Source organism: Rhamphochromis sp. 'chilingali', assembly GCF_963969265.1.
Source record: "Rhamphochromis sp. 'chilingali' genome assembly, chromosome: 19".
Taxonomy (NCBI): Eukaryota; Metazoa; Chordata; class Actinopteri; order Cichliformes; family Cichlidae; genus Rhamphochromis; species Rhamphochromis sp. 'chilingali'.
Window position 1 is genome coordinate 20,622,973 of NC_137946.1, and position 12,004 is coordinate 20,634,976.

Genomic DNA, 12,004 nt, shown 5'->3' on the forward strand with positions numbered 1-12,004 from the left:
ATAGGAAGAGACTAAACAGAGGAACATCACAGATGGAGACAATACATGGGTAACACTGGGAAGGCAGGTTCAACTAAAAAAAAGGGAGATCTGATGACCTGCTGATGAGCACCTATTTTAGAAACACACAGCTCTTCCTTTTTATCTTTTTTTTCTCCAAAACCCAAAACTCTGGGTCAACAACCCAGGTGCCATGGCAAAAAGATGAAGAAGATAATGAAGAATTGGTGATTTATAGGAAACCTGCAGTCCTTCATGTTTAAATAAATACGTCATTAATAAAGTGTTTTGCAAGCTCGCTATTTCTAAACGTTAAACTGATATATTTTTAAAAACTGCAGATATCCTGCAGCTCTTTCTCCGAGTAGTCAGGGGATCTTTGAAACAAATTTAACAGCTATAAATACAACAAAGACAAAACAAGTGAGAAGGACTTTCCACCAGCTGACAAAGCAAACAGTTCTCCTTATAACGCCTCTACTGCATCAAACATTAAAAGACTGAGCAATAATGAAGACATTGGTTACAGCAGACATACAGAAACTGAAAGATGCACATTTTTGCTCTTACTGAAGAAAAGAAGATCAGTGTAATCACAAGGTTGTCTTCTTTCCAAGAAATGCAAATCCACTACTGCACTCAGCACTCTAGCACTATGCAAATGAATCCATTTATTGATCACTTAATCAATTTTTGCTGAAAAGTAGTTTTTTCTTTTTTGTGTGTGTTTTTTTCTGTGGTCAACACTTGTTTTGGATCCCATTTAAACTTCATACTTAGTATTGGTTTTGGGTAATGTGTTTTTCTTTTCCATATTATAATATTCCAGCACTTTTCTGCCCTAAAGGCCTGTTTTTGATTCATTTCTTGTTGACTGAATGAAAAGTGGCTTCAGGTGCTAAAGGCTTCAGTTTGTTAGTGTGATGGTTGTTCGTAGTAAAGAAGTCGGGTCAGAGATAAATTTAGTTTCTTCTGTTAACCTACATCAGGGGTGTCAAACTCAAATACACAGTGGGCCAAAATTCAAAACTGGAACAAAGTCGCGGGCTAACATTAATATTTATTGAAAAACAAAATCTTCCTCCAGATATAAGAATGAATCTTTTCTTATGGACTCAAACAAGTTTTGCTGAAAAACTGAATATGGAACAAGCAAAGCTTAATACTAAATGATATATATATTAGCTGTATAATACCAGTAGGCCAGCTCTAATAGTAATTTGGTATGGCTTCGCGGGCCAAATGTAATTAGGCTGCGGGCCAAATTTGGCCCGCGGGCCAGAGTTTGACACCTAGGACCTACATCAAGCTTTTATATGGCACAACAGGAGTGTGATGCTGGAAGTAGCTTTGATTTTTCTTGTTTCTGTGGCAGATTGTCAAGAATTCATTATAAAGGACTTTTTAAACTGTGAAATGACCCAGGCAGAGGGTAATAGCAAGTGAGAATAAAGAGCTGAGCTCAAGGCAACCTATGTGTCTCCTGATTTTCACTAACAGGTTGCAAATGCGTGACTTCATTGGCTAAAATGAATCACACGTTTAACCAGTTTGATCTTGTGTTGTCACAGTGGCAGTTCCTCTTCCACCCCCTTCATGTCTTCAGTTGTAATCTAAAGAGGCAAAACAAAAGGGCTGACAAGAAGCCCAGCAATTATGATGGTCGAAACTATTTTATTGCCTCTCTGTAAACTTGACCTGAAAAATAACTGGTTCACATTGAAAACAGCAGTAAGAACAATCACAACAACACTCTACAAGTGTATGCAAGATACATTCATTTGAGAACAAGAAGCACTCAGAGAGCACAACAAGCATTAAGACACATATTTTTAAATAGCTCTATATAGCATTATTATCACTTGGACCTTCAAATCAATCTAAAGACCTTTAAGATAGTTCAAAGGTCAAATGGGACATGATATGGTGCATTCGATATGCTGACAAAACAGACCACACTTGTAAGAATCATAGTTTCTTATAAGTGTTGTTATAAGAGTTTTTGTCAATTTTCAACCAAGTTGACATTGAAGACCTTGGTAGATGTATGTAAAATTTTAATGGATGGTTAAGACGATCCCAGGCCTCACCCCTAGTTTTATCAGAATTCTTTCGAGCTACCCTGTTTACAGACAGAATGACACATATGCATGCAAGCATTAACCTTCTTGGGAAGTTAATAAAGGAAAACAATACCTAAACCTTAAAGAAGGGGTACAATGGAATAAAAACATGAAAATTAAATATTAGAGATTTGAAAAAAGGCACAATGGCACAGTGATTAGCACTTTCACTTGATAGGAGAAAAGTCCTTGGTTTGAATCCAGTCTGGGAGTTTCTGTGTGGAGTTTGTGTTGGTCTCCTTGTGTCTGCATGGGTTCTCTCAGTGCACTCTGGCTTCCTCAGGTCTTTGGATTGTGACTCTAAATTGGCTATAGGTGTGAATATGAGCACGGTTGTCTGTGTTAGTCTTGCGACTGATTGGCGACTCATCCAGGAAGGACTGTGTCTCTTGCCCTGGGATAGGCTGAAGCTCTCCTGTGCCCTTAAATCGGATAAGCAAAAGAAAATGAATGGATTAAAAGAAAAAAGAAAAGCCTGTGAAAAAAGAAAATATGCATCCTCAGGCCACACTGATTCAAGCCTGTATATTCAAGGAGTGTCTCTTTGGAGCGGCTTCTTCCCAAACCTTCACCTCACCGCATTCACTGAATATCATGAATAGAATTATTTGCTTCAGTGAAATTTCCTGCACCACGAGAAATGATGTTACTGCGTTTTGTTAAAGATTTTTGTCCTTGCATGACCCTTCAAAATGCTGCTACTACATCTCTTGTATGACGACTTTGTATAATGGAGCTGTGACATCGTCATAGTGGCTTTTTGACTCTAAGCCAACAGACCAAAGCACAGCTGTCCCTCTGTAAGATCCCCCTTCTGGAGGATTACTGATCTGGGACCAGCTGCTCTATTAGAACAAAAAGTGGTACATAAGTCTGCTCCTTTTCCCAGGAGTCAAACCCACTCTCATTTCCGGGGGGGAGTCAAACCCACTCTGCCCAGAAATATAGATCTCACACACAGAGAAAGGTAACACGTGCATGTGTGTTTGAATGCAGCGCAAGTTAAACACAGAAACCATTACAGGGGAGTTTGCTTGTCTTGTTTGTGAGTGTTGCCACATTAGGGCAAAGACATGGAAATGAGAAATGAATTATACTCTTTACTCTACAGGGGGATTAGATTAACCATCTCTGATCATGTTCATGTCATTAGTTTCAGCATGTTTTCAAGTGGGACAAACACCTGGCCACAGTGGAAACACTGTACCCAGGGGCAGGTGTATTAGTCAAAATATTCTCATTCAGCCAGTCATAATTCCTCCGCACTGTGTGAGTGTCTGAGATCAGCTGCACACCACTCAGTGTTGTTGAGGGAACAGCAATGACCTCATGACTCACTAATGGCAACCGAGCTGAATGATTTTAATGGGAATGAGAGGGGGCACTTCTGTACTGACTGGAGAAAATGGGGACATGAATAGAGGAGGTAATTGACTCGATGTCATGCCTAGATCTGGAGCATCGAGTCCTACAAATCAAACCAAGATTTCAGCAGCTCTGTTAACAGCAAACATTGATATCAAATAGATAAAAGTCCATCAAAAACACTGGTGGTAATAGGATTTTCCTGCTTTTAACCCACTTTTTTACTTTTTCTTTTTTTTACTTCTCTCTGTCATCTGTAAAGCTTGAAACCAGTACCACCCTCCTCATCTTCAGAGCTATCAAATCTGTTCCCAGGACACCAATCAGCAGGCAGCGATCTAATCATAATTGCTACAAACCTGCTAATTGTGAAATCCCCCTTCCCATTTTACGCTCTAATATCTAATTTGCGAGTGAGATGAGTTTAAAGGCTTACATAAGTTGCCATAAAAAGAGGGCTGCAACCCCCTGCTCGCTCCATCTATGCCATCGTCAGCCAATAAATGACCACACGGGCGCTGTTGCTAAGGAGCTGCTGGCTCAAGGTCAGCTGACCTAGCTGTCAGTCACAGTGATTTATCACCAGTCAAACCCTGCGTAGCTCACGTTCTAATAAAACAGCCTTCAACACTTAGTACAGATCTGACATTATTTACTTCAGTGTGCGAGTTTCAGCATCAACTGATGAGTTTCTGTGAGCATTTCAGTGAGCATTTTTATAAATCGAGGACATTTACTCTTCAGATTTAAAGTGAACTCTGAACAGGAGCCCCAGTCACCGCAAATTTATGGACTAATGGATTAAAACATTAGAGAGCAGAAATAGAAATAAATCCAATATTCAGAAAACCTGATTTGGTGGCGTCAGTTGTACAAGAATATCTTATACAACAAAGTTGGTGACTTTATCCACCCTCAACTACTGGATCCTCCAGACAGACAAACATTTTAAGCATGAGTTTTGTTTTTTGTTTTTTATTTCCTAATATATTCAACTTTTTTGGTAATTTTGTAATTTTGGTGGTTTAATTAATACTTTTTTTCCCCTAAGGTGGAAATCTTTAATGACTTTAAGAAACAAGAATTGGATCCACAAGTTTGAATTCATTTTGGATTTTCTGTAATCTAAACATAAAATCATTTTTCAATAGTTTAATAACTGGTGCTGAAGGTTCTACAGTGTCTTTTAACCCGAGACAGCCTTTTAACTTCGCCAAGGTCTAAAAGAACTTTCATCTTTGGATGAGATGAAATTCTGTTGAAAAGTTTTAGACAAAGATTGATCTGCTCACAATGACAAGAGGTATGTTTGGAGGCATAAATGTGAGGCTTTCAAACCTAAGAACACTGTACTAACTGTCTAGCATGGTGGCATCAGTTCTAAAAATGCTTTACAGTAAGTCTCAAATTCCTGTTTATGTGCCAGAGGTGGCAGAGCTGATATGCAAGGTTCTTACTTGCCTTAGGGATCAACTTTGGGTTCGGTCACTTGTTCAAGGACACTAGCTCAATGACCTGAGCCGTCATTACAAACTTACCCAGAAATGGAGAAGTACAAACTTGTGGGTGTGTGTTTTCGTAAATGTGCCTGTGTGAGTGCACTCAACTCATCTGAAACCTCACGTAAGCCTTGCAAAAGCTGCTTATCGGAAAAGACTCATCATGATAAACAACAGCTGGTAATGTTCACACACACGCGTGCACACACACACACGTACACACGCTAATGTCCAAACTGTCCCATCAGCAGTCAATATCTGATGTTGCTCAATTTCAGCCTGACGTGTAGAAAAAAAGCACCTTCTTTTATTCTTTTATGGGACACCTCTCTTTTCTTCCATGCACACATGAAGTTTTTCTCCACATCCTTCCCTTAAACATACTTCGCACGCACACACACACACAAATCTGAAAAAACAAACACCCACAGTTACACACACATGCACTGCAGACATACCGGTGAGCAAACACTGTGTTGCTGTACTTTGGAGCGCTGGATAAGGCTTTGAGTTTAGTGTCAAAGTCAGACAGACAACTGACAACGACAAGATGGCCAGAGTGTGTGCACTGGTTTGCTTTGCTGGTTTTTTGCTGGACATGTATGGAGTGGGTGCTGAGATCACAGAAGAAAACACAGGTAAAAAGCAGCAGAGCAGGTATTGACCCAGGTGGCAGGAAAATGAGTTCAGCAAAGTTTAGAGCTGCACAAAATATAGGAAAAGGCTGGTGGCTAAGCAGGTGATCACTGAATAACCTCGATTCTTAAAGTTCTTATTCACTTGGATCTGTAAAGATTCCTAAGTGCTTAGGCTGTCGGTGTAAATATTTGTAACTATTTATGAGGATGTTAAGTTGATATAATTTAGACAATTTGGTGCTTGTTTGGTGGCTGTTTGCAAGACGTCTTGTGCTGGAAAGGCAGGGATGATAGCTGGACCACTGAGTTAGGTACATGTAGCAGCCAGTCTGGATTATCCTAAGCGGATGTAAAACTGTAGCAAGTATCAGCTCTTTGTTTGGCTCAATTAAAGGATTAAGGTAAAGCATCATGTGTCAAAGGGATCACCAGATATATGAAGATGAGACCATAGCAGAGTCTCTACACAAGTGAGAACACCAATAATATGATTACTGCAGAGGAATATCATAGACTGTACATAGAAGATGGCCATTGGACAGCAAAGTTGTACATTTTTAGCCTCAAGCTGAGCTTTTTGGTCACCATAAAGGTGTTTTGATGAGTGCATTGTCGATCTGAATGAAAAAGTACAGAATTTCAGCCTGCTTCCAACAAACCCTGCTGCCAGATTTAAGACACTTCCGCGCTGGTTTCACTTTCAGTCCTGGTACCTGTCCATCTTTGATGTACTTTTATATTATGCATATAGGTTTTATATACATATATATCCCTGAAAGCAGCCTTTATCAATAGTTCTGAATAATTATGCTAAACTTAGTGAGGACTCTTTGTCTTTTGTTACCCTTTCAGGAGCTGTGTTCGTGTCTCAGCAGACGGCACACACCGTGCTGCATCGTAAGCGCAGATATAACACTGCTTTTGAAGAACTTAAACAAGGTAACCTGGAGCGGGAATGTGTGGAAGAAATTTGCAGCATGGAGGAGGCCAGAGAGGTGTTTGAGGATGATGAGAAAACTGTAGGTCTCTCTCTCTCTCTCTCACACACACACACACACACACACACACACACACACACACACACACACACACACACACACACACACACACACACACAATCCTATGCCTTTACCAGTATTAAGATCTTGACTGTTTATATCTCCAAAAGTGGGCAGTTACAGTGGTCTAGTGATCAGAGCTTGATGGATGGTTGGTGAACTTCCCATTTAATTTGATCTTCCTTTTGCAGATGGAGTTCTGGGCAGGCTATATCGGTAAGACGAACAAAGTACAAGTTCTCATGTTTGCTGAGAATTTATAGCACACAGTCTTCTCTAAACCTGTGGTGTGATCTGTCGTGTGTAGATGGCGACCAGTGTAAGCCACCCCCCTGTCAGAATGGAGGTGTGTGTAAAGATGGGATCAACAGTTATCTTTGCTTGTGCCAACCAAACTTCAGTGGCAAGAACTGTGAGATCGGTGAGTGTGGATCTGAATAACTCGGCTGAAACAACGTTTGAGCTAAGACCATAAAGTTTTGTCAGCGAAAGCTAATTCTGTTTTCCTGACTTTTTCCAGAAGTGAACAAGCAGTGTGTGGTGAACAATGGCGAATGTTCTCATTTCTGTGTAATGAAGGCTAATCAAGCTGTGTGCAGGTGCGCAACTGGTTACATACTTGGGCCAAACAAGAAGAGCTGTGAGCCAATAGGTAAAACCACACACAGCATTTAGTGCAGTGGTAAGAGCGTTTTGTTTTGTTTTTTTCTGAACGAGTCTGACTTCATTCTGACTTCAACTACAATACAGTTTCTAAGGTTTTACATATGAAGACATAATAAAAAAAAAAACCTTATCTTTATCAGGTTTTAATATTTGCTAAATACAGTTAGAAAAAAAAAGACTGAACAACTATGGCTTGTTTAGAAGCCTCTAAAGAGCATGGCAGTAAAGCATGGCATTGGCTATGATTTGGGCTTGTTTTGAAGCAGATCATCTGAGTCCCTTGTAGTCACTGGGTCAACCATGAACTCCTCTGTATACCAAAGTGTTTAAAGCCAAGTGTGAGGCCATATGTGTCCAGAAGAATGATCCTGAGCAGAGCAGCAAATCTACAACAGAATGGCTGAAAAAGAAAAGAATCAAGGCATCGCTATGGCCCAGTCAAAGTCCAGAACTCAACCTGATTAAAATGCTGTGGTGTGACAGTAAGAGAGCTGTGCATAAACAAATGCCTGCAAACCTCAATGAAATGAAGCAACGTTGTAAAGAAGAGTACTGAGATACTGATAAGGCCACAAAGAAAAAACATTAATTTAAGATATTGCTGCTAATGGTGGTCTGGAAGCTACTGAATCACGGTATATAGTTTATTTTATATTGCGTCTGCATTTCGGCTTAGTTTTTGTTACATACGTAATGACTTGGAATAATATTTCATTTGTTGTTGTTTATCCATGGTTGTATTTACCTCATTTAAAAACCAAGTACAGATTAGTTAGCTTTTTACAATGTCCTGATGCATGAAACCTTAGAAAGGACGAACCGTGTAGTTTCCTTTTTACCATGAATACATGTAAATTTTATATTCCACAGAGAGGCAACAATCATAAAGGAAATAAACTTTCATGTAAATATTCATGATGATTGTTCAAAATGCAATTGTTCCTCCTCATACTTCTCCTGAAGTTGTCTTCCTAACACGTCTCCAGTGGAAGTGGTGGGGTGCAAAATTTATAGTTCTCATTTTTACGCTCGTTCATGCTTCTGCAGCCGGACTAAGTAAATCATATGAACGGGAAAAAATTCTTCTTTTCTTTTATCACAAAAAACATTCAGGGAACTTAACAGTAATCACATTCATCTATGATACACTGCTTAAACATAATATAACTGGACTTTGCTAAAGATGAAGTGTTCAAAGGGAACAGAAAGGAAAGAGGTTTTTTTCTTTTCTTTTTTTTCTTTCTATTTTTGGGTCAGCAATCTGCACATGTGAGAAAAAATCAGAAGAACTATACTTCCAACCCCATAAAAGATGACAATGTAAAATTTAAACAAATCTAGGAGGCAGAAATGTAATATTTCCCCTATTATTTCACTTTTATTTCTCCAGAGCCATTCAGCTGTGGTCGTGTGAATCTGTCCTCCAGCTCTCTCACCAGGTCCATTCTCGAACCAAGATCGTCAAACTTCTCCTACAACGATACCCGAAACGATTACTTCTATGATGAAGATATATCAGAGTATGATTATCTGAACCATCCCATGACCGACTCAAACCCAAGCAATGACTCTCTGGACTCTGAGGCTGTGATTGGCCGTCGACATGTGAGAAGTGTCACCGATACACCAAAAACAAAGACAGAGATGTCGTCCTGGGGGTATGCCACACTCCCCAATGTCACAGCTCAAGAGAAAACTGACCAAAGAATTGTGGGAGGAGATACGGCCATTCCTGGAGAGATACCTTGGCAGGTACTGTGATATAGGCTGGAGAGGGAAGAGCTGGGGATGCAGTGAAGGCCAATATGTGAAGAACTGGAACCAAAAATCCCAGCAGGGCAAGAACATTTGCTTTAGATGTAGCTGTAAAGTAAGACGTAAGCTGTAATCCTCGAATAGTCAGCAACTTTTAAATCTGTGCAATAGTTTAAATAGAAAGACTTTTGAATAGACTTTGACATTTAAACTTGCAATTGAGCGCCAGGTTTAATAAAGATGTATTAGAGGTGTAAGTCTAGTGTTTGAAGCCTGTCCCATGCAGAGAGAACGTGCTGCTTTTGAGTGTTTTTTGTTTTCAGTTGCTCAAAAAATGTGCAAGAAATGGTAGGTTCTTTAAAACTGCTCTTCTGTTGCAAGTTTTCTTTGCCTTTCTTTCTGTGTTTGAAGGTGGCCCTGATGTCCCGCCCAGACAGCGTGCAGAGAGCGCGGCCCTTCTGTGGAGGATCCCTGCTCGCTGACTTATGGGTCATCACTGCTGCCCATTGTCTGTGGAACAACGATGGCACAGAACGTAAATTCTTCATCAGAGTTGGTAAGAAGAACAAAGGCTACTTGCATTCTTTAACATTAAATCTTTCACTTGAACTAAAGTACAGATAATACTGTTTTGTCCTAAAGTATTAGGGATCAGGCAAATCCTTTTTCGTTTCAGCTTCATGGCTTTTTAACAAATTATGTTTCAATTATGTTTCTTTAATGTTTTTTTTTCACAAGTTGTCCAGTACTTTAGACTTTGCTTCCTTGTGCAGAAATTTACATTGTCTTAGAAAATCTTTATCTTAATCTATGCTTCCAGGTGAACATGATGTGAACAAAGATGAGGGTCCAGAGCGAGACCATGAGGTGGCCGAAAGGCATCCCCACCACAAGTATGATTTCAAGACCTCACCATATAACCATGACATTGCGCTCCTAAAGCTTGGCAGTCCAGTGGACTTGTCCAACAAGCGGCGTCCCATTTGCCTGGGCCCCAAAGAATTCATACAGAACATTGTGAGAGAATCCACGGTCTCCCTTGTGAGTGGATGGGGCCGGATAAGGTTTCAAGGCCCCGAGGCCACCAAGCTCCAGAAGCTGGAAGTCCCCTATGTGGACCGCACCAAATGTAAACAGAGCAGCCGAGACCATATCACCCGATTTATGTTCTGTGCAGGCTTTGAAAGTGAACAGAAGGACTCGTGCCAGGGGGACAGCGGTGGGCCGCATGCCACCAATTACAAAGGAACTTGGTTCCTGACAGGCATCATCAGCTGGGGAGAGGAGTGTGCCAAAGACGGGAAGTATGGCATCTATACCCGGGTCTCACACTACTACAAATGGATCAGTAACGTAACACAGATCAGTATAAACGATTAACAGGATTCATGAATCAGCTGTAAAAATAAACAAGTAGCATGTGTTGAGTTTAGCCTCCGAGGAAGTGAATGAAGTGAGAAATCCCCCGTGTTCTTTTTTAGTACCTCAATAAAACATATCAACTTATCTGAGTGTTTGAGTATCATATGATGATGACAAACATGATTTAAGCAAATTTGCATCAACAGGAAGCTCTATATGAATACCCCATTTTATCAATGAAATGAAGTGGTAGTGAATTTTTCTTGGCCATTATCCTGCTCTAAGACGCACCATAAAACTAACAAGAGGACTATAGACGTATCGTTCAAGCAAAGGCTATACAAAAGGGACAAATCACATCAGTCAAGCTGAAACAAGTCCAGTGTTTATATTTTCAGAAAATAATTCTATACATAATTAGTATTATTTAAAAAAATACAGTGCAAATAAGCAAAAACAGCAAACACCAAGTTAAAGCACTGCCACGAAAAACGCTAAAGCCTAACTGAACTAATCCATTAATAACTTCTGATGTTACAGTGCAGCCAGCGCTGGGTGGATTTCAAATCAATTTAAAGTGATGAAATGTTATTTAGTATTGTGTATCAGTGAACATGCTTCATTTGGATGGTCGAGCGCTCACTGTCAAACGATTCAATGCTCCCACTGTGGGTGCTGAATACCGTGAAAATTAATCTTTACTTAGTGTACAAGCTAATGTTGGATTTACTGCTACTACAAGGATTTGATTCAAATATTCTTGCAATAAATTCATTTCTTCACTTGATAGCAGAGTATGAGCGTCTATCTGTCCAAAGCAGTACCACCATTCAGACTAAAACACTGACTAAAATGGTGTTTAACGTCTACAGTTTCTATTTTTAATGTTTATATGGTCACAGTCTGCTGCAGATGTCTAAATAAGCTGCCAGCAACTCAGATAATTACACTACATCAGTCAGAGATGAGCTCTCAGCTCATTTCCAGTTGAGTGGCAGTGTTTTTGTGAGCACTCTGCACACTTCACACACTTTTCTGGGCAGCTGTAAAACAAGGCAGTTCAAAATGCATTTCCATATTCTCAATGAACCCCCTCAAATTTCATATTCACAAATATGCTCAGGTGACAACTCCACATTATTCTTTTTAAAGGCAGTACCACTGAGCATCGTTTCTCATTGCAGGTGGAAATAAAGCTGCAGTCATATGTAGGGTGTAAGATACCCGTGCACAGCAGCAAGCAATCAATCAATATGGTAAAGCTTGACAGTGATAAGGGTTTTAGCTCTAAAAGACTAGATGATGGAAAAGCTACTGAATCAAATGAATAAAAAAAGCATAGCAGAGAATATAACTTTCATTAAAAACTATATTATTACCATAAATAACAGCAACCTAGTCCTAGTGTATAGACTCTTAATAAAAGAGTGAATCACACTGCAACTGAAACTTTCACCAATGCTTTTTTTCAATAAAATACAGGAAATATTTAAACTTGTCATACCAGGAGAGGATCTGTTCGTATCAGTGTGCCTGGA

The 12,004-nt window shown here is 39.8% G+C and overlaps 1 protein-coding gene across 2 annotated transcripts in view; it reads left to right on the plus strand.

Annotated features, from left to right (window-relative positions):
- Positions 1 to 11,783, plus strand: part of f9b (coagulation factor IXb) — a 21,760-nt gene extending 9,977 nt beyond the window's left edge. Inside the window, exons 2-8 of one of the 2 annotated variants that reach the window (XM_080867133.1) lie at positions 6,478 to 6,644; positions 6,875 to 6,899; positions 6,991 to 7,104; positions 7,204 to 7,335; positions 8,740 to 9,101; positions 9,516 to 9,660; positions 9,925 to 11,783. In XM_080867133.1, the coding sequence (XP_080723259.1) occupies positions 6,478 to 6,644; positions 6,875 to 6,899; positions 6,991 to 7,104; positions 7,204 to 7,335; positions 8,740 to 9,101; positions 9,516 to 9,660; positions 9,925 to 10,484 (1,505 nt within the window). In that variant the 3' untranslated portion in view covers positions 10,485 to 11,783. The remainder of the gene's footprint in view (positions 1 to 6,477; positions 6,645 to 6,874; positions 6,900 to 6,990; positions 7,105 to 7,203; positions 7,336 to 8,739; positions 9,102 to 9,515; positions 9,661 to 9,924) is intronic. The other variant, XM_080867134.1, reaches the window with a different exon arrangement.
- The last annotated feature ends 221 nt before the right edge of the window (positions 11,784 to 12,004 follow it).